Source organism: Bufo gargarizans, chromosome 7, assembly GCF_014858855.1.
Source record: "Bufo gargarizans isolate SCDJY-AF-19 chromosome 7, ASM1485885v1, whole genome shotgun sequence".
Taxonomy (NCBI): Eukaryota; Metazoa; Chordata; class Amphibia; order Anura; family Bufonidae; genus Bufo; species Bufo gargarizans.
Window position 1 is genome coordinate 25,565,890 of NC_058086.1, and position 23,079 is coordinate 25,588,968.

At 45.5% G+C, this 23,079-nt stretch overlaps 1 protein-coding gene across 1 annotated transcript in view; it reads left to right on the forward strand.

The window, feature by feature from the left end:
- Window positions 1–23,079, forward strand: part of LOC122944030 (laminin subunit beta-2-like) — a 49,165-nt gene that overhangs the window by 21,020 nt on the left and 5,066 nt on the right. Inside the window, 19 exon segments of the mRNA XM_044302231.1 lie at window positions 2,173–2,325; window positions 6,135–6,296; window positions 7,255–7,376; window positions 7,673–7,793; window positions 10,393–10,585; window positions 12,793–12,936; window positions 13,304–13,535; window positions 13,903–14,066; window positions 15,400–15,461; window positions 15,463–15,625; window positions 15,704–15,918; window positions 16,713–16,760; window positions 16,762–16,810; window positions 17,937–18,315; window positions 18,921–19,105; window positions 20,129–20,370; window positions 21,265–21,468; window positions 21,601–21,745; window positions 21,848–22,055. Of these exon segments, the coding sequence (XP_044158166.1) occupies window positions 2,173–2,325; window positions 6,135–6,296; window positions 7,255–7,376; window positions 7,673–7,793; window positions 10,393–10,585; window positions 12,793–12,936; window positions 13,304–13,535; window positions 13,903–14,066; window positions 15,400–15,461; window positions 15,463–15,625; window positions 15,704–15,918; window positions 16,713–16,760; window positions 16,762–16,810; window positions 17,937–18,315; window positions 18,921–19,105; window positions 20,129–20,370; window positions 21,265–21,468; window positions 21,601–21,745; window positions 21,848–22,055 (3,191 nt within the window).

Genomic DNA, 23,079 nt, shown 5'->3' on the forward strand with positions numbered 1-23,079 from the left:
GCAATTTTTTTCTGATTCTATACAACCCCTTTAAGTGCCCTGCACCAGTGCAAACATGCTCAGTTTTTCAGAACTTCTATTGAGCCTTGGACAGTAAAATGCATCATTAGTAATTTCCAGCAGTCAAAAAATTAAAGTGAATATACACTCTTCATCTCCTGATCTATTTTTAGTGCTCAGAGCTGATTTTTCTAATACAGAGCTCGAAATCCCCAGCATAGACATAAATGATAACATTCAGGCTACCTGTAGCCACCAGTAGAGGGAGCTCACTGAATGTATGTTCATACATGGAAACCACACAGTAGTGCAGTGAGCTCCCTCTAGTGGTGACTGCTGAGTGCTGACATTTACCACTATGTCTATGGAGGTTATTTTTGGAGCTCTGAATCATAAAATAGGAGCTTCAATTGCTATAAAAAAAATATATATAAAAAATTACTCAGCACAGGGCATTAAACCCAGAAATCAACATAGGATTTAAAGGGGCAGAATCATTTTAAAGGTTGTTTGTTAATTACATAAAGGCTGCGAAAGCCTTTGGAGGCATTTTTTTTTTCTCATTGCATTTTACTCATTTTGGCCTATTAATCATTTTTTCATTTGGTCTTTATTAAAAATTTTCAACAGTTTTTCTTCTACAGGGTTTACGTTTCAGTCTATATGCAGAGTATCTTAGTTTCAGTTTCAAACTGAGCCGTCAGGTTGCTGCTCTGATGGCATCTGTGTTGGTCCCATGTTCACTTAAAGGGCATCTGTCAGCAGTTTTGTACCTATGACACCGGCTGACCTGTTACATGTGCGCTTGGCAGCTGAAGGCATCTGTGTGGGTCCCATGTTCATATGTGCCCGCATTGCTGAGAAAACTGATGTTTTACTATATGCAAATGAGCCTCTAGGAGCAAACGAGGCGTTACCATTACACCTAGAGGCTCTGCTCTCTCTGCAACTGCCGCACCCTCTGCACTTTGATTGACAGGACCAGGCAGTGTAAACATCATCACACCTGGCCCTGTCAATCAAAGTGCAGAGGGGGTGTCAGCTGCAGAGAGAGCAGAGCCTCTAGGTGTAATGGCAACGCCCACGTTGCTCCTAGAGGCTCATTTGCATATAGTAAAACATCAGTTTTCTCAGCAATGCGGGCACATATGAACATGGGACCAACACAGATGCCTTCAGTTGCCAAGCGCACATGTAACAGGTCAGCCGGTGTCATAGGTACAAAACTGCTGACAGATGCCCTTTAAGTGAGTGTTTATAAGCTGTCAGGAGTTCAGAGATGAGGACCAGACATCCTGATGGTTCAGTGTGAAGCTACGAGCAAGATACTCTGCTGAAACTTTACTCTGTAGGACAAAAACTGTTGAATTTTTTAATAAAGACCAATTGAAAAAAAATTTTTTAGCCCAAAATGAGCATTGATAAAAAAAATACCTCCCAAGATGTTCATAACCTTAATGTGATTAACAAACTCTACAGCTTACAAATTTGCATATAAGACAGAACGAGGACTGTGTTTGCTACAATAGAAAATGGCGCCATTGTGTGGGGTAGTCTCAATCTTCCTTCTAAATTACCAGCTATGCCGCGTTGGCAGCTTAAATTTATCTCGCTGCCCAATTAGTGACATGAAGAAATTTCACCTGCCCTGGATTCCTAAAGGGGCCTTTGTTAGAGGAAAGAAATGTGACTAAATAGGTGGCGGGCTGCCAGGGAGCGTACCTTCCCTCCTGCCCTCTGTGCCCCATGTAAATTCCTCAGGCTGGATTTCGCCTCTGCATTCCTAGATCTCTGCTCTGTGATAATATATGTACCGTATCCGCCATAGAATTGTCTACGTTCTGCAGTCTGCGCACTAATCCTCAGTGTTTCTTCTAAAATTCCAATGCAAAAATAGGTAAATGTGCTAAAACTGCATTTTTCAGGTCAAAAAATACCGATGAAATCAAAGGGGTTGTCCAGGATCAGAAAAAAAAACGGATTATTTTTTTCCAGAAATAGCGCCACTCTTGTGTAAAGGTTGTGCCTGGTATTGCATCCCCCATTCAAGTGAATGATGGCACGGTTTATGGGCAGACAGGGGTTCCTGGGAATATCTGTGCAGTCTGAACGGTATTGTGGCTCCATAGAGATGTCTGATTCATCCGTGTTCCTCATTTGTATGTACTGTAGGGCGACCTCAAACCAGAAGCTCCGACGGACTGTGTGGAATACTACAATGGTATTCAGAATGGAAAGAAAGTTAGACTGCGCCGTCACCGGAGGACGATCCGTTTTCTCCAGCAGAGGTCGTCACGCCGCAGAGCTCGACAGCTACAGCAGAAGGTACTGAGTTATTGGACATCACTATACAGGTCAACTGCAATCTACATAAAATGATGAAACAATTTGTACACTCCAGAGCTGCACTCACTATTCTGCTGGTGCAGTCACTGCGTACATAGATTACTTATCCTGTACCGATCCTGAGTTACATCCTGTATTATACTCCAGAGCTGCACTCACTATTCTGCTGGTGCAGTCACTGCGTACATAGATTACTTATCCTGTACTGATCCTTAGTTACATCCTGTATTATACTCCAGAGCTGCACTCACTATTCTGCTGGTGCAGTCACTGTGTACATACATTACATTACTTATCCTGTACTGATCCTGAGTTACATCCTGTATTATACTCCAGAGCTGCACTCACTATTCTGCTGGTGGAGTCACTGTGTACATACATTACATTACTTATCCTGTACTGATCCTGAGTTACATCCTGTATTAATACTCCAGAGCTGCACTCACTATTCTGCTGGTGGAGTCACTGTGTACATACATTACATTACTTATCCTGTACTGATCCTGAGTTACATCCTGTATTATACTCCAGAGCTGCACTCACTATTCTGTTGGTGGAGTCACTGTGTACATACATTACATTACTTATCCTGTACTGATCCTGAGTTACATCCTGTATTATACTCCAGAGCTGCACTCACTATTCTGCTGGTGCAGTCACTGTGTACATACATTACATTATCCTGTATGATCCTGAGTTACATCCTGTATTATACTCCAGAGCTGCACTCACTATTCTGCTGGTGCAGTCACTGTGTACATACATTACATTACTTATCCTGTACTGATCCTGAGTTACATCCTGTATTACACTCCAGAGCTGCACTCACTATTCTGCTGGTGGAGTCACTGTGTACATACATTACATTACTTATCCTGTACTGATCCTGAGTTACATCCTGTATTATACTCCAGAGCTGCACTCACTATTCTGCTGGTGCAGTCACTGTGTACATACATTACTTATCCTGTACTGATCCTTTGTTACATCCTGTATTATACTCCAGAGCTGCACTCACTATTCTGCTGGTGGAGTCACTGTGTACATACATTACATTACTTATCCTGTACTGATCCTTAGTTACATCCTGTATTATACTCCAGAGCTGCACTCACTATTCTGCTGGTGCAGTCACTGTGTACATACATTACATTACTTATCCCGTACTGATCCTGAGTTACATCCTGTATTATACTCCAGAGCTGCACTCACTATTCTGCTGGTGCAGTCACTGTACATACATTACATTACTTATCCTTTTCTGATCCTGAATTTCCTCATGTGTTTATACTGCTGAGCTGCATTCACAAGAGTGCAGCTCTAGACTATAATAACTCAGTATAAGTACAGGATAAGTAATGTGTGTATGTACACAGTCACCCACCAGCAGAATAGTGAGCGCAGCTCTGGAGTAACACTAAGGCCCCTTTCACACGAGCGTTGCAGGGAAAATGTGCGGGTGCGTTGCGGGAACACGCGTGATTTTTCTGCGCGAGTGCAAAACATTGTAATGCATTTTGCACTCGCGTGAGAAAAATCGCGCGTGTTTGATACCCAAACCAGAACTTCTTCACAGAAGTTCAGGCTTGGGATCGGTGTTCTGTAGATTGCTATTATTTTTCCTTATAACCATGTTATAAGGGAAAATAATAGCATTCTGAATACAGAATGCATAGTACAATAGCGCTGGAGGGGATAAAAAAATAATAATTTTTTTTAACTCACCGTAATCCACTTGCTCGCGCAGCCGGCATCTCCTTCTGTCTTCATCTTAGCTGTGTGCAGTAACAGAACCTGTGGTGACGTCACTCCGGTCATCACATGTTCCATCACTATGGTAAAAGATCATGTGATGACTGTGACGTCACCACAGGTCCTTGTTGCTACACAAAGCTAAGATGAAGACAGAAGGAGATGCCGGCTGCGCGAGCAAGTGGATTACGGTGAGTTAATTTTTTTATTTATTTTTTTTTAACCCCTCCAGCGCTATTGTACTATGCATTCTGTATTCAGAATGCTATTATTTTCCCTTATAATCATGTTATAAGGGAAAATAGTAATGATCGGGTCTCCATCCCGATCGTCTCCTAGCAACCGTGCGTGAAAATCGCACCGCATCCGCACTTGCTTGCGGATGCTTGCGATTTTCACACAACCCCATTCACTTCTATGGGGCCTGCGTTGTGTGGATTATCGCACCGCAACGCACAAAGAGGAACATGCTGCGATTTTCACCCAACGCATAAGTGATGCGTGAAAATCACCGCTCATGTGAACAGCCCATAGAAATGAATGGGTCAGGTATTCAGTGCGGGTGCAATGCGTTCAACTCACGCATCGCATCTGCGCGGAATACTCGCCCGTGTGAAAGGGGCCTAAGGCCCCTTTCACACGAGCGAGTTTTCCGCGCGGGTGCAATGCGTGACATGAACGCATAGCACCCGCACTGAATCCTGACCCATTTATTTCAATGGGTCTGTGTACATGAGCGGTGATTTTCACGAATCAGTTCTGTGTTGCGTGAAAATCGCAGCATGTTCTATATTCTGCGTTTTTCACGCAGCCCTGGCCCCATAGAAGTGAATGGGGCTGCGTGAAAAACGCATTGCATCCGCAAGCAAGTGCAGGTGCGATGCGTTTTTCACTGATGGTTGCTAAGAGATGTTTGTAAACCTTCAGTTTTTTTATCACGCGCGTGAAAAACGCATTAAAACGCATTGCACCCGCGCGAAAAAAACTGAACAACCGAACGCAATCGCAGACAAAACTGACTGAACTTGCTTGCAAAATAATGCGAGTTTCACTGAACGCATCCTGAGCCAATCCGTGACGCCCGTGTGAACCCAGCCTTTGAAACCATCAGTGAAAAACGCATCGCACCTGCACTTGCTTGCGGATGCAATGCGTTTTTCACTGAAGCCCCATTAACTTCTATTGGGCCAGGGCTGCGTGAAAAACGCAGAATATAGAACATGCTGCGATTTTCACGCAACGCAGAACTGATGCGTGGAAAACAACGCTCGTGTGCACAGACGTATTGAAATGAATGGGTCAGGATTCAGTGCGGGTGCTATGCGTTCACGTCACGCATTGCACCCGCGCGGAATACTCACCCGTGTGAACTCAGCCTAAGGCTACTTTCACACCTGCGTTGTTGTTTTCCGGTATTGATAGACAGCAGAGGATCTCAATACTGGAAAAAAAAACGTTTCCGTTTAGTCCTCATGCATTCTGAATGGAAAGAGATTCGTTCAGGATGCATCAGCTGCGGTTTTGTGTCCAGTCATAAAAACGTTAAAAAAACGGATCCGGCCCTGTAAACAATGTAAGTCAATAGTGACAGATCCGTTTATTTAGAAGCCTAAAAATCCCGGATCCGTCACCCATTGACTTTGAATGTATTTAGAGAGGGATCCGTTTTTTTCCCCGTTTTGATTTCACACAACCGCATCCTAACGGAACGGATGCATCCTTATGTGCAAAATCAAAATGGATCCGTTTAATTCCGGTATGGAGATCCTCTGCCGGATCTCATTACCAGAATTAACAACGCAAGTGTGTAACACTTGGTACATGAACTTCTTTATATCTTTGGTATAAAGAACTTGTTGAAGCCGCGGCGGTTGCTCCGCGAGATGCGGTGTGAAATCTTTGGCAGCCAGGTGTTCAGCCAACGCCCCGATCTAATTGCCTGTAAATCCTCCGTGTCTTATGTACACAGAATGTCAGACAGATCTAAGCTCGTGTCAGGAGGCGATGCCATCATCTCTCCTTCATGTCGCCTGCAGCCAGACACGGAGATAATCCGCCGCGAACACTCGCCGGATCACATGATCACCTGGACTGGACCGGGGTTTGCCAGAGTCAGAGATGGAGCCGGTCTCTTGTTTCATGTCGACAACATCCCGTACCCGATGGACTATGACATCATGATCCGATACGAGCCGGAGGTAATGCCGGGGGTTGGGGTACCACATGGAGCGCAGATTTCATGTCCTCTCCTGAGCTCACCATCGCCCCCTGCTGAGCATGCGCTGCCAAGACCAATGGGGGAGGGGAAAGGACTACTGCTCGCAGCCTATTTCTGTCTCCCAAATGTGGCGTTTAATATAAACTTTAAAACAAAACAGAAAGACCCTCCAAAACAACCCAATGACAGTTAAAACAAAAACAACAATTAAATAATAATAATAATAGGTTGATGCTGGGCCTGATATTGAGCTATGGGCTCTATCCCTATAGCTGACCCTGTCGCTATTAGTGCCCTGCCTATAAACGGAATAGCCGCCCCGATAGGGGCGATCCCGTATCAGGAACCTCCTGAGCACCCTCGGATGGCCCTCTAGGTTAGTGACATCATCATTCCAACGCTTACTTGTAGTCGGCTTCATCAGGGGACTAAATTGCACACAAAAAGAGGGTATAGATAGTGCCTTGGTATCTAAATTCTATTTAGGTTGGTAGTTACAGTTTTTACTTTCTTGTTGAAATTATCACCTATTTTGAAAAGTGGGTGTGGACATGGGCGGGGTTAAGTATGTTAATTAGACGCACTTGTTAATAGACGGATAACACAATGTAACAGATTTATTATGGGTGACTGACGACCGAATTTATTAGAAATTTGCTAATCTGAGCAAGCAGAGCTGCAGTGTAAAGCACGAGGGATATGCAAAGAGGTATCTCCTGAGAAATAAGAACCATCTCACCCGGCGCCACCTTGTGGAAGTGGCTCATAATCTGACTTTTTTGACAGGAACAAAGCAGAAACCTGAGCCTCTAACGAGACAGGAACTGGATCTCAGACCACCTCTGACTCCAACAGACAATGTAGCTAAGCCAGAGTCACTCATCCTAGCCCTGGCCAAAGCTTATATATATATATATATTTCTATGTGCATTTTTCAGTCTGCCGAGGACTGGGAGGCGGTTGTCAGCGTGACCTCACAGACGTTACCCATGAGCCCGCGCTGCGGAAACGTGCTGCCTTTTGAGCAGCGGTACAAGGAAAAATTGCCTCATTCTGAAAGGTAAGAGTCCGGGTATGAAGCCCTACAAATAGGTGTAAACTGTCAGGAGCCCATGGGCCCATCGATAATTTTAGGGTATTATGATAGGACCACCCCCCCTCCCCCAAAAAACAAACTCCACATTCCCCCCCTAACGAGCATACAGAGAGGGGTTGTCTATAGTCATTGTTTAATAATGTTCTGTTTCCAACTGACTTTATAGTTCCATTTTCGACCATTTTTCAAGATCTCTGCTTGCTTTCAGTGAGTAGACACGCCCCCAGTTTACACTATGTGCATTTGTCTTTTACATCCAGGTATATCGTCCTGCCAAAAGCCTTCTGCTTTGAGTCAAACAACCAGTATGAGGTAACCATCCGCCTCCAGAGGTTTCAGGCTACGAACCGACATCCCGGCAACTTTATCCTCATTGACTCGGTAATTTAGCAGTGCGATCTGTAGGCTGGGAGTAAACTCTGCGGTCGACTAGTAAGACTGTCACATGAGGGGTTAACTTGCTTCTGACGATTATATTCAGTTCACTACATAAGGATTTATTTACAGATAGGGCAAAAGGACTTAAAGGGGTTGTCCCGTGACATAAAGGGGCTGTTTTCCTAAAGCCGGCTGAGGTCGGCATAAAACAAAATAAATTGAGGGATGCTCACCTTACCGTTCCCCCGTTTCAGCGCTTACTGTGTCCTCCTACACACAGGAAATTCCCGTGCAACCAATCACTGTCTCAGTGGAGACCCGCCCCCAGCCAGTGATTGGCTGAGCAGTCACTTCCTGTGTGTCAAGACTGTGCCAGGAAGTAGAAACCAGTGGGAACCTCGAATGGTAAGGTGAGTATGGCCTATTTTATAGTTTATGACAATCTGAGGTCTTTTAATAAAAAATGTCACTGGCGAGTAGTGTTGAGCGCGAATATTTGAATCGCGAATTTTAAGCACGAATATCGCCACTTCGAGAATATTTAGAATATAGTGCTTATATTCGGGAATATTGTCGAATATTCTAATTGCAAATTTATCAGAAATATATTACATTGTCGATTTTTCGCAATCAAGGAAACAATGACTGGAGATCACAAATCTCAATATTCGGCCCAAAATTTGCAAAATATTGCGAATTCGAATATTGCCTATGCCGCTCATCGCTACTGGCGAGAGGCCCCCTTTAAAGGGTCAGGAGAGGCCGTAAGTGAATGAAATGAAATATCTGGTCAGGCGCGGTTGGCAGAGGGAGAGCACCTGTAAGTGATGGGGACTGTGAAGGACTGAGGCCTCCATGATGTCCAAAAAGTCACGTGGAATCCGGCAAATACCTCACTCATGTTAATCTACTAGTATTCTCCAGTCACAGCCAAAGCTACATTTACAATTCTGCTGGTTTCCATTGTGGGAGCTAAACTCTTTCCTGACGAGGAAGCGGGCATCTAAAGGCGAACCACTCCCATGGGCGATCGATAGAGTTTCGAAAGCAGCTTTGGATGTGACTGGAGTAGAGTATAGGATAAGTACAAAATGAAGCGTTGTCCGCCATGCGTGAAAGCAAGCGGATGCGCAGTGCCTGTGACAACAGGAGCTATCCCCCTTCCGCCACCTTCCGTGTGAGCACGCCTGAGCTGCGCTCGCTGGTGTCTGATTTTACACCATCAAAGGGAAGCAAAAAAACAATATCACTTCTTCCGCTCGAATAAACTGAAAGAGAGATAAAGAGGTTTCCCACGATGGCCGCCCCCGCCCTGGAGCGTCTGGCTACAGTCAGAAAAAGGATTACGCTTACCCCTTTACGGTTCAGTCTCAGCTGCCGAGAATTTAAAAACTAAACTAAAATTTCAATTTTTTTATTTTTTTATTGTGCATTTATTTTTTAAAACGTCTGTTTGTGGGGGGCGGTGAGAACCCTACCCAGGGTGGTAGCAGTGGTACCCGCACTGATCCAGACAGAGAGGGGGTATCTAATTCAGGGATGCCCAACCTGCGGCCCTCCAGCTGTAGCAAAACTACAACTCCCAACATGCCCAGGTAGATGTAGGCTGTCCAGGCATGCTGGGAGTTGTAGTTTTTCAACAGTTGGAGGGACGCAGGTTGGGCACCCCTGACTTAATCCATTCTTGGGCACTTGTTTAATGGCTCATGCACACGAACGTGTGTGCCCCGTGCCCGGATCACGGATGCAGACCCCGTTGACTTGTATGGGTCAGCAATCCGCAGGATACGGAGCGGAGGCACGGATCGGATGTCCGCGGAAGCGCTTCCGAGGGATTTCGGTACGTGCCTCTGCACCGCAAAAAAATAGAACATGTTTTATTTTTTTCTGGTGCAGGCCATCTCTTGCGGATCGTGGACCCATTCAAGTGAATGAAACGCAATTTGTGGCCCGCAGCACGGGGCACACGTGTTCGTTCCTAAGGGCTAGTCCATCATTAGAAAAACATGGCTGCCTCACTCCAAAAACAGCGCCACCCCTGTCTACAGGTTCCTTGAAGTACTGCAGCTCAGCCCTTTTCACTTCTATGGAGCTGAGCAGCAATACCACAAACAGCCTGTAGATGGGTACGGCGCTGTTTTTGGATTCCAGCAGACATTTTTTTCCCAGTCCTGTACAGCCTTCTTCAGGGTCCTTCATACGTACCGTAAATTTCTGCTACTAAATCCATCTCAAAACCAATGCAACAGGTGAAATCTGCCTGTAAGAGATGTGGATTGTGCAGTCGATTTGTCCATAACAGAAAATTATGATACATATGAAGGCGCCCTTAAAGGGGTTCTCTACCCACCGTAAAGGGGCATTCGCATATTAACCAGATGTAAGATTGCATATTTTACTTCTGTAATTCACTGAACAGCTAGAGGTTAACAGAGCAACACTGCCACCAGCTGGCGAGCACTGGTACTGCAGATGGAATTCACCATGCAGATTCATGACCTAAGATGCAATGTAGTCTATTGCAAAGTATATACAGTAATACAATAATGTTTTAAAATATATTATTATATTGCATTTACGATGTCGTTCACGTCCCTTACAGCTCGTCCTCCTGCCAAAGTTTTCGGAACTGCCCGGTTTCTATGGAAGCGACCCCATGTCTGTGCATCACCGAGAGGAGATGGAAAACTACAGGTGTTTGGAGTCCTTCAAGATGGCGACCATGCCGACCCTGGCAGAAATGTGCGTGAAGTTAATCTGCAGCATCTCGGCCATCATCCACGACGGAGCATTACGTGAGTTCCGGGAAGATCGGGCTGAAAAGATGCGATTCCTGCTCTTAATGTTCATCTGTCAGCAGTTTTGTCCCTATGACACCGGCTGACCTGTTACATGTGCGCTTGGCAGCTGAAGGCGTCTGTGTTGGTCCCATGTTCCTATGTGCCCGCATTGCTGAGAAAAATGATGATTTAGTATATGCAAATGAGCCTCTAAGAGCAATGAGGGCGTTATCGTTACACCTAGAGGCTGAGCTCTCTCTGCAGCTGCTGCATCCTCTGACCTTTGATTCACAGGGCCAGATAGTGTAAACGTCATCACACCTGGTCCTGTCAATCAAAGGGCAGAGGGCGCAGCAATTGCAGAGAGAGCTCAGCCTCTAGGTGTAATGACAACGCCCCCATTGCTCCTAGAGGCTGATTTACATATATTAAAACATCATTTTTCTCAGCAATGCGGGGGGCACATATGAACATGGGACCAACACAGATGCCTTCAGCTGCCAAGCGCACATGTAACAGGTCGGCCAGTGTCATAGGGACAAAACTGCTGACAGATGCCCTTTAAGTTTGCCAGAGAATGCCACCTGTAAGCAGATGTGGGTATTGATATACTTGTGACTAGGGCTGCAACGATTAACGTTATCGATAATATTCGATAACGGGATTCGCTGTCAACGAATCCCGTTATCGAATAATCGGCCGATTCGTTGCTATGCAGGCGGGAGCGGGAGGTTTACTTTAACTTTAAATCAGCGCACCTTTATTACCTTACAATGAAGCTCCAGTAACAGGCAGAGCGGGCAGCGGCGTAACGTCACTTACTCACGTGACGCGCCTGCTCCGCCTGCTTCATTCATAAAGTGGGCGGAGCATGCGCGTCACGTGAGTGAGTGACGTTACACCGCCGCACGCTCTGCCTGTTACTGGAGCTTCATTGTAAGGTAATAAAGATGCGCTGATTTAAAGTTAAAGTAAAAGTTACTGCCAGTTAAGGAATACTCTTTAGATATTATACTGCTGTGGGCGGCGGGGCCAGTGTATTGGGAGACACTGTTATGGGGGAGATCTGTGGATGACACATATAGCATAAGATGCTATATAGTGTCATCCATAGATCCCCCCATAGCATGGTCATCCACAGATCCCCCTTCCCATAACAGTGTCCTCCACAGATCCCCCATAACAGTGTCATCCACAGATCCCCCATAACAGTGTCATCCACAGATCCCTCATAACAGTGTCATCCACAGATCCCCAATAACAGTGTCATCCACAGATCCCCAATAACAGATGTCATCCACAGATCCCCATAACAGTGTCATCCACAGATCCCTCAATAACAGTGTGTCATACACAGGTCCCCATAACAGTGTGTCATCCACAGGATCCCCCATAACAGTGTCATCCATAGATCCCCCATAACAGTGTCATCCACAGATCCCCCATAACAGGTGTCATCCATAGATCCCCCATAACAGTGTCATCCACAGATCCCCCATAACAGTGTCATCCACAGATCCCCCCATAACAGTGTCATCCACAGATTCCCCCATAACAGTGTCGTCCACAGATTCCCCCATAACAGTGTCATCCACAGATTCCCCCATAACAGTGTCATCCACAGATTCCCCCATAACAGTGTCATCCACAGATTCCCCCATAACAGTGTCATCCACAGATTCCCCATAACAGTGTGTCATCCACAGATCCCCCATAACAGTGTGTCATCCACAGATTCCCCCATAACAGTGTCATCCACAGATCCCCCATAACAGTGTCATCCACAAACCCCCCATAACAGTGTGTCATCCACAGATCCCCCATAACAGTGTGTCATCCACAGATCCCCCATAACAGTGTGTCATCCACAGATCCCCCATAACAGTGCCATCCACAGATCCCCCATAATAGTGTCATCCACAGATCCCCCATAACTTGTCTTTTTTACATTGTAATGCAAAATTTTTATAATTATGTAACTCCTAAATTTGTTTTAATATGGCCTTTGAACATAATTTTTCAAGTAAAATCATATAAACCCTTTTTTTTGTCATTTTGGTGTTTTTTCCCGATTAATCAATGAAATTATCGACAACTAAGTGATTATTCCAATAACCGTTAGCTGCAGCCCTACTTGTGACCATGTAGTTTGTATATACATTGTAATTGCACATCTCACCATCAGAGGGCACCATGGTCCATCTTCTTTTTTCTTTTTGCAGCGTGTAACTGTAACCTCCAGGGTTCCCTCAGCGCAGTCTGTGACAAAATTGGAGGACAGTGCATGTGCAAGCCGAACGTGATTGGTCAGCGCTGCGATCAGTGTGCTCCTGGAACCTATGGATTTGGCCCCTATGGATGCAGCAGTGAGTGAACATCTGTTTCTTTTTGGGAAACTCTGTTAGGACGAAATATTAAGCAGAAACTTATCGAAGAACAGATACATGCTTTCATTTTATTACCCTTTAAAAACAGGGGGCTTAACCTTAGTTTCTCCCGTCCCCTGAGCAGGAAGCCCCTCCCCTGAGGAACTGCATTGTTAGAAAACAAGGGGGGATGTCCCGACAGTAAAGGAAATGGGGTGCAGGGAGAAACAATCAATAGCCCCTTCTCTCTTGGGTGTCAAAACCCAGCACCATAAAGTGGAGCCCATTCTGACCTTTGCTGTGGCGCCCCGTCTCTTCTATGTAGGCCATTGAATATGGACAATGTTCTTGCCTTTTATTTCCACAGAATGTGACTGTCACCCTCAAGGCTCCACATCTCGATTCTGCAACCCCCTAACCGGGCAATGTCAGTGCCATGGCAATGTGGCTGGCAGACAGTGCGATCAGTGCTTGCCCGGGCAGTGGGGCTTCCCTAATTGTAAGCCTTGCCAATGCAACGGGCACTCTGAAGAATGTGACCCCAAGACTGGAACCTGCATCGCGTGTAGGGACTTCACAATCGGCCGACACTGTGATAAGTAAGTTGTAGGATACTGGGAGGCGGGAGTGTGTCAATGAGGCACGAGGCACCGCGTGCCTCACTGGTTCCACAATAGTTCAGAACAATAGCTTCCACCAAAAGTAGGTAACATTTTAATTTTCTTCAGATTTATTACCTTCTTAAGTGTGAATATAAATGAAGCAGCTTGGAATTAGTCCTCATACAAAATTGCAATGAATGCAGTACCACTTTTCACCACTGCTTTCCACAAACACTTTCCATAGAAACCAATGCAACAGCGCCCCCAGCTGTCATTTTTATTTATTTTTTACCTGAAATGCATTAACTTTGGAATTTGTTACAGCTTTGTCAGTGTAAATTTTGTTAACTACATTTTCCTTTAGGTGTTTGGATGGTTATTATGGAGACCCTATTCTTGGAACTGGCCAGCAGTGTCGCCCCTGCCCTTGCCCTGGGTATCCTGGCACTAAGAATTACCATGGCAGCTCTTGTTACGCCGACCGTGATTCTGGGCACATTGTTTGCCTGTGTGCACCTGGTTATACCGGTAAGAAAGACAATCTCGTGGTGGATCAGGAAACTTTCAAAAGCCGAGGGTCAAAAATGTGTCCATTCAAGGGAAGCCATATTCAAGTAGACGGCCCCCCCCCCCCCCCCTATAAACAATGCAGGGCCCTAAAATGAATGACCTGCCCTAAAGGGGTCGGCCCATCTGGGACATTGATGGCATATTGCTAGGATATGCCATCAATGTCAGATAGGTGCAGGTCCCAATCCTATCTCCAGAATGGGGCCCCTGAAGTGAACAGAGAGTACATGTGCGCCACCCTCCATTCACCGTATGGGATTTCCGAAAACAGTCCCAAAAGCAGAAGAGTGCGCTCGCTCAGCTATTTTCAGAACTCCCATAACAATGAAAAGGAAACAAACCATGCATGCGCCGTGTATATTCCGTCACTTCGAGGGCCCTATTGTGGAGATAGGTGCATTTCCCACTTGTGGGACCAGCTCCTTTCTGCCACGGGCTTTAAAGGGCATCTGTCAGCAGTTTTGTACCTATGACACCGGCTGACCTCTGTTCCATGTGCACTTGGTAGCTGAAGGCATCTGTGTTGGTTCCATGTTCCTATGTGACCGCACTGCTGAGAAATATGATGTTTTAATATATGCAAATGAGCCTCTAGGAGCAACGGGGGCGTTACCATTACACCTAGAAGCTCAGCTCTCTCTGCAAATGCCGCCTTGATGGACAGGGTAAAGTGTGATGATATTTACACTGCCTGGTCCTGTCAATCAAAGTGCAGAGGGCCTGGCAGTTGCAGAGACAGCAGAGCCTCTAGGTGCAATGGCAACGCCCCCGTTGCTCCTAGCGTCTTATTTGCATATACTAAAACATCATTTTTCTCAGCTATGCGGGCACATATGAACATGGGACCAACACAGATGCCTTCAGCTGCCAAGCGCACATGTAACAGGTCAGCCGGTGTCAAATCTGCTGACAGATGCCCTTTAAGCCCCCTTTTTTTTAAAATAAATTTGAGCTAATTAGTTTATTAATATACCTTTATAGTGATCATAGCGCTGATTTTCTGATACATAAATACAAATCCCCTGCATGGCCATAGAATCAAAGATAATATTCTGGTAACTAAAGCCACCACTAGAGGGAGCTCACTGCAATAATAAACCAGCAGGGCAGAGAGCTCCCTCTAGTGGTGGCTCTAGATAGTCAGCGTATTACCAGTTGAAGCTGCGTCTATGCTGGGAATTTGGAGCTCTGTGTCAAGGAAACAAAGCAACTGGACTGAAAACATATGTGATGACAAAGGGTGGCGATTGCCTTAGCGGAATATTCTAATGCACGATATCTTGTTGATCAGGTTCGCGGTGTGACAGTTGCTCCCCTGGATACTTTGGGAACCCTGACCGAGATGGGGGCGAAGTGTCGCCCCTGCCAGTGCAACAACAACATCGACCCCACGGACCCTGAGTCATGTGACTCCCGGACGGGCATGTGCTTGAAATGCCTGTACAATACAGACGGGCATCACTGCGGAGAGTGCAAAGCCGGTTACTTTGGGAGCGCCATCCTGCGCAACTGCCGCCGTACGTAGCTAGATTAAACCTCCGTGGCATCCATTGTGCCTGCTACGTACCCGGACTGCACATCTTCTTTTATTACAGGCTGTACGTGCAATGAGCTGGGTACGCTGCAATCGCACTGCTCCAGAGACACCTGCTACTGCGACAGAGCGACCGGACACTGCCCCTGCCGGGCACACGTCGTTGGCAAGAACTGCGACCAATGTGCATCTAACTTCTGGAACTTTGGAGCAGATTTAGGCTGCGAGCCTTGTGCCTGTGTTCCCAGCCATTCCTTGAGACAGGACTGCAATGTGGTGAGTCTCCATGGCACCGGATGGGCACTTAAAGGGGTTGTCTCATCATGACAACCCCTTTCCATGTGCCCTGGCACAACATATGGACCTCAACGAGGGGGAGGGGGTCCCATGCTTTTGACACTCTCTATAAGCCAGAATGGTGGACTCAAGCTGCTCTTAAATTACAAGGACGGCCATTAACCTGACCACTGCTTCCCCCAGCAAAATCAGCTGTTTGCAGGTGCTCGAAGTAGGACATGGGGCCATCAGCTGATCTTCTCAGGGACTGCATGGGATTTTCCTATGATGAGACATGCCTTTTAAAGGGGTCCTGTACTTTTGGAAAATGTGGGTCATTAATTTAAAAAAAATATTTTGAATGATCTCAAATTTGCATTGGAGGTATAACAAGTGCTATCAAATGGGCCCAGCGCCTTTCAAATGTCCTACGTCTGGGACCCACACATATATTGAGATTTAAGAGAGTCCAGAGGGGGGTAGCTGCCGCATCCAGAAGGCAAATGAACGCTGAGGTGTCTTCAATTCTGTCTGCCTGCAGCCACCACTAGGGGGAGCTTAGGAGATTACTGCATACTGTTGATAAATTGAACTAAGCTCCCTCTAGTGGTGGCTTCAGGTAGGACGGAATTTTATCATTTATGTCAATGCAGGAGATTTGGAGCTCTGTATTAGAGAAACTGAGCTCCAACTGCTATAAACATGTACATTATTAAGAGTCTACTTTACTAGATATACACAAAGTGCATTTGTAAAACATTAGATTTTGAGCCTGTCTACTTTGCCTCCTTCAGTACACAGGCCAGTGTTATTGTCGGCCGGGTTTTGGAGGCAGAGTCTGCATCTCATTGCCAAGAAAATTACTGGGGAGACCCACAGCGGAAATGTGAAGGTACGATGACCGCGGGATATTTTATTGCAAGTCCTAACCCTAATCCCACTAATTTCATTAATGCAGCGCCCCCTACTGATAAGTCCTCTGCCATGATTAGCTGCAAGGAGCAGAGGTGTAACTTAAAGGGGTTTTCTAGGATCTGGATACTGGTGGCCTATATTCGGGATAGGCTATCAGTATCAAAACGATGGGGGGGTCCGACTCTTGTGCATCAATATCCTGAGTCCAGAAAATCCCTTCAAGCTCCTGGGGACCCCTAAATGTCACATTGCAGTTATAGCAGTGCTGCCTTCTTTAACCAATGATAGACTATGTTGCTGCTGTAACCGCTAGAGTAAGGCTAGGTCTTCACGACGACATGTGTCGCGCAACAGATAGGGCACAACTACACTGAGACATTTGTCGCGCGACATTTTGTCGCATCAATGTCGCGCGACAATTTTTATAACGGTAGTCTATGGTGTTGCAATGCGACATGCTGCGACTGTGATACAGAAAAATTCATCTCGAATGGATTTTTTGCAACTGTCGTGTCGCAGTCGCGGCATGTCGCATGTCGCAGTGCGACACCATAGACTATCATTATAAAAATTGTTGCACGACATTGGTGCGACAAATGTCGTCGTGTAGACCTAGCCTAAGGCTATGGACATCTTTGATTACATTTTACTCATTTTGGGCTAAAAATATTTTTTATTAAAAATGTTCAGCCATTTTTTAGAGACAGGGGTTAAACAATCAGTCTCCTTCCAGAGTTCTCAGTCCTGTCAGATGACGGCCCATATGAAACCTTATCTTTGATCTCCTGACAGTAAAAATTTATTATAGCTAAACTCTTATCAAACTGATAAGAATGTGGGCTAAATAAGTGTTTATGAGGCATAGAGACTGATTTGTTAACCCCTGTAACTAAAAAATGGCTGAACATTTTTTATAAAGACCAATTAAAAAAAAAAAGATTTTTAGCCCAAAATGGGTAAAATGCAATCATAAAAAACTTTGTCCCAAAGGTGTACATAGCCTTTAAGGATATAGATACAGCAATGGGGGAGGGGAGGCATTACTCATTTACTTGCCACTTGTCCATAAGGCTGATGAGAGTCTTACCTGTTTTCCTCCTCAGCTTGTAACTGTGACGCATATGGCTCTGAGATCCAGCAGTGCGACCACCTGAGTGGTGTGTGCCGATGCCGGGAAGGGTTCACCGGGCGGCGGTGCAACCAATGTGCCAGGGGTTTCCGGGACAACTTCCCCAGGTGCTCCGCCTGCCACCAATGCTTCTATCAGTGGGACAGTATAATCAGCCAGCTCCAGAGCCAGCTCCGAGGCATCCAGAAGAAGGTGTCCGACCTGCAGGAAGGAGGAGAAGCTCCGGAGATCAGCTCCAGCCTCATCCGAGAACTGGACGATAAACTGCGGAGCGTGAAACAGATCATCGGAGACGGAGGCGTCGAGGGGACACGCATGCTGGAGCAGATGAACAAACTGGTGAACAAAATAAGGTACAACATTTCTAATATATTTTGCCATTTAATTCCTCACCATGTTCAAGATCTCTGCTTGCTGTCACTGAATGGCCAAATTTTGTCCTGATTAATTTCTTACTATATCTTTATTGTGGTTGGAGCTTCATTTTTCTAATAACAGAGCTCCAAACCCCCTGCCTAGTCAACGTTAAATGATGAAATGCCCACAGTCACCACTAGGGGGAGCTCAGGAGCTTACTGCATACTGTGAATACATTGAACTCAATAATAAACCAGTACGCAGTGAGCATACCCTTTTGTGGATTTGGATTTGAAGCTCCACATCAGAAAACCCACACTAAAGCTATGTCATGAAACAAATCAGCACACAATGCTGGGGCTAAAAAGTACGGAATTCACCCCTCCTATTCCATGTTTAATAATGGCATCTAATCTGTGGGAGGCCATCATTAGTCATCCTCTCGGGGACAGGAAGGCTCAGCATGGCATTAGGACAGAGTTAAATATAGACGTCCTCTGTTTATAATGGCGGTGAGCGGCAGCACTATTTATAGCTGAGCGCTTGTGATGGCGGGGCGTTAATCCGGCCGTCTAACGCTTTGTTTTCCTCCTCTCTCCAGGACGGAGGTGGCTCAGCTCTCCTACCAGCTCCATTCTCAAGAGAAAAAAATGAATGAGACTCAGAGCAAAGACCGAAAGCAAAAAGGAAAACTGGAGAAGCTGACTCTGGACCTGATCCTGGTCAATGACACCGTGCACATTCTGAAAACTCAGATAGAAGCGATAGCAGCTTCAGGCTTCAATGGTAAAGAGATGAGCATGTCAGGGGGTTCCCGAGACTATAGTACTTGGGATAGGTCATCAATATCAGATCAGGCCCCTACTGATTGGCCAAGCTTTACGTCCACTTCGTTGCTTACCAGGAACAGCTCCAGACATTTGGTTGTGGAGGTTCCTGGTATTGCAGCTCACTGCAAATCAGCATGGAACTGAGCTGCAGTACCAGGCACAACCACTACAAAAACACTGGCGCTAAGCCAGGTAAACAGTAGAGTTAGATGATCAGTGGAGGTACTACTAATAGTGATGGCCTATCCGAAGAATAGCATGGCAGTTTTGCAGTCCCTGAAAACCGTTTTAACCAAACCTTGCAGTGCCAACAACTCTATGGTTGCAACTTCCAGCGTGGGGCCTAACAACTCAGGGGCCCCAACTTTGTTGTTAAAGGAGACTTAGAACAGGAGAGGGATGTTGCAGATAGTGGTATGGAGACCACAAAAAGGGTGAAAGGAAACTAGAGAGGTTGAAATTCTTGAACACACTCACTTCTGATGGTGGCTTGTGGAGTGGGGCCCTTTTTTGTTATGAGGCCCTATGGTTACTTGTTACCTTCCTGGATACCTGACTTCATATTACCATAAAAACAAAGAACAGATGTAAAATTAAGGTCTATGTGAGACCACTGATAATTTGATCAGAACATGTCCTGAAGACTACCTCTTTCAGAAGACCACCCCTGCCCAAGACCAATTATTTTCAATCCCCTATATACTCTCTATAGACATGAGAAAGGGTCAAGCCATTGTTATCTCCTAGGAGAAAGATAGAAAACAAGCTGCCCCCTCTATGCTTCAGACCCCACGCTTGATGCTTGCCATGGAGCTACCATCTTATATCTCCAAGGTAGTTCCACATGGGACGATCTGTGCCTTGGACAAACACGGTCAATAAAAACAGATTATGACACATTAGAAATGGCTGTATTCTCCATTCTTGCCTTGTACTAAACCGATAAGATCTGTGACCAGTTTGTTTCTCTAATTTGCAGAGACCTACAACAATATCCTGAGGTCCTACCTACAGTCTATAGATGCTGAGAAGGTGGTCAATGGTTCGGTATATGGAGATGGAAGCCCCGTATTCCAATGCAGAGAGACACGGATGGAGACAGAGAGACTTTTGAAGGACAATATGGAAAGCTACCGGAGGAATATGACCGCGCAGAGGACATCCCTCAAGGAAATTCAGAAGAAAGTTAAGGATCTAAATGTCTTTCAGATCAACAAGAAGGTAATGAGAACTGATGTACTGTACATGGTCATAGGGTGGATTTGCTCTAGGTTCCTCACCACATACACTTGACATTAAATCCACTGACAGGTGTCAGGAATAACAAATGATCAGTCAGGTCTTGAAGTTTAGTGTGAAGCAGAAAAATGAGCATAAGCGTAAGCACAAGGGCTCTGACAAGGGCCAAATTGTGATCTCTTGACGACTAGGTCATTACATCTCTGATATGTAGTGCTTAGAACCTACCAAAAGTGGTCCAAGGAAGGATAACTCATGATTGCGATGTGGTTATGGGCACCCAAGGCTCATTGATGCATGAGGAGTAAAGGCAAGCCCACCTGGTCCAATCCTTCAGAAGAGCTACTATAGAGAAAACTGCTGAAAAAATGAATGCTGGACACCGGTATTATCTCAACAGGTCAGAGCTGTTAGGGAGGCATGACGACTCCGAGGGCCTACACAATATTAGGCATGTGTTTTATTCTATGGTTGATCGGTGTAAATCTTTACATTAATGGTTGGTCCCTGACCATAATACACCTTAGGCACCGTGTACGGCTCTTCTACACTAGGCTGGTCTTCCAAGTGGAACTTATCTGAGCTCCACAAATGGTGTTAAGATAGGTTGTCTCTTTGAATTTATTATGGTTGTCCATGAATGAAGAGAAAAGACATAGGCCAAGCCTAGAAATTTAAAAAAGAGCAAAGCTAAACTGTGAACACCAAATTCATTGTCCAATATGCACAAACCATGCCAAGGGTGAGACCGTTTCTGGTAGAACACTTTCCATTACAGTCACAAGAAGCATATCTTGCAAAACTCGCGAACAGTCATAAGTAGCTTGTGTCCTAATTAGGGGTCACGTGACTAAATTTGGGTATCTTATTTGGAAGATTTGTGGTGCCCCTGGGGACAAACCCTGTGAAGAGTCTCCCTGCGGTGGAGCAAACTGCAGAGATGACCAAGGCCTAAGGAAATGTGGTGGAGAAAACTGTAATGGAGCAGTGCCTATCTCAGCCAAGGCCCTAATGACCGCACAGGATGTAAGACAGGACCTGGAAACCATGGCGAATCAACTCAATGACATCTCGCAGAAGGTACGTGGACATTTTTACCCTTAATAATAATTCTAATGGTCATATGGAGACATTAAATGCTGCCTACTGGTGCTTTATGTGCTTCTGATTGGCATTGACCATGTAAGCTCCACATGTTTACTGTCCCCACAGATTCAAGCTGTTCAGGGAATTGCGCAAGAAGCAAAGTTACAAAGTGAGTCCACACTGAGCAAAGCCAAGGACACAAAGAGACGGATTGAAGACTCCACCGAGAAATTAAGAACTTTTATTGGCAAGATTAAAGACTTCCTGACTGGTAAGAATGCACCTTCTTGTATATTGAGATAAAAAAATATTGGAAAAGTAGAAGGCATCCAAATTAAAATTTTGTAGCTGATCACTTGGTTTCTGTCTATAGAGGAAGGAGCCGACCCAGAGAGCATTGAGTACGTGGCCACACAGGTGCTGAAGATCTCTCTTCCCGCCAGCCCCAATGATATCGCCACACTACTCATGCAAATCAAGGAGACCATCGGTAACCTCAGTGGGGTGGATGCGATCATCAATACTACTTCTGAGGACCTAGCCAAAGCCAAAGACCTACTACAACAAGCCAACGAAGCCAGGTAAGTGATGTTAGATTATATGGTCAGCCTAGCCCTGCTGACAAATGTCCGAATTGCAAGCAATGGTGTATTTAGAACAAAGGGGGGTCCTTTTCGAAGAGTAACGTAGGGCCCCTGGCTGGTGTTGGTTCATGACATCAAACTCCACCTTTTCAAAATTTGTGAGAAATCCCCAGTGGAAAGTTCAGTTTTGGAAAATACCTAGAATTTTTTCCAGCAGTGGAGCAGTTTATTTCTAAGACTCTGATATACTTTTTGGGAATTTTTGATGAACCTTTCACCCAGGGAGTGTTGATTATTTTTACGGACTGCAAAATTAACTGTGAAGCCACTGGGTACAGAGGGCCTCGGTGTACATTCCAGATGTATCCACACAAGTTCCCCTGAGTACTTACAGTACGAGCTGCTTATTATTTTACAGATTTGACAAACGCCGCGCTCAGGGACACTTGTAACTGAGCTGAGGACAGGTCACACAGTTCCCCCCTGTAAACTCCTATTACTTATGTAACCAGGATTGGTTTTTCTCTCTCCAAACCAAGATCAAGAATTTCCAAATTCAGGGATAATCTAATTAACCCCCTCACTGCCCTAGACCATCAGAGATACTGTAATTAGCCCTATTCACTGCCCTAGACCACTAGAGATACTGTAATCTACCCCTTCACTGCCATAGACTGCCATGCCTCACACAGATCTTTACATTAACCCCTTCACTGCTTGAGATGATCAAAGATATTGGAATCGCCGTATTTTTCACCCTATAAGATGCACCTAGGTTTTAGAGGAGGACAATAGGAAAAAAAATATTTTTCATTAGACCTTAATGAAATCAGACGCCCAATGTTAATCAGACCTCAGCTGACAGCCCCAATCAGACCCCCCAATGTTAATAAGTCCCCAATAAGACCTCACATCAGACTCCCAATCAGACCCCAATGTAAATGACCCCCAATCAGACCTCAGATAAGAGCCCCCCCAAAAATAGGACTCCAGATCAGAACTTAGATCAGCCCCCATGCCT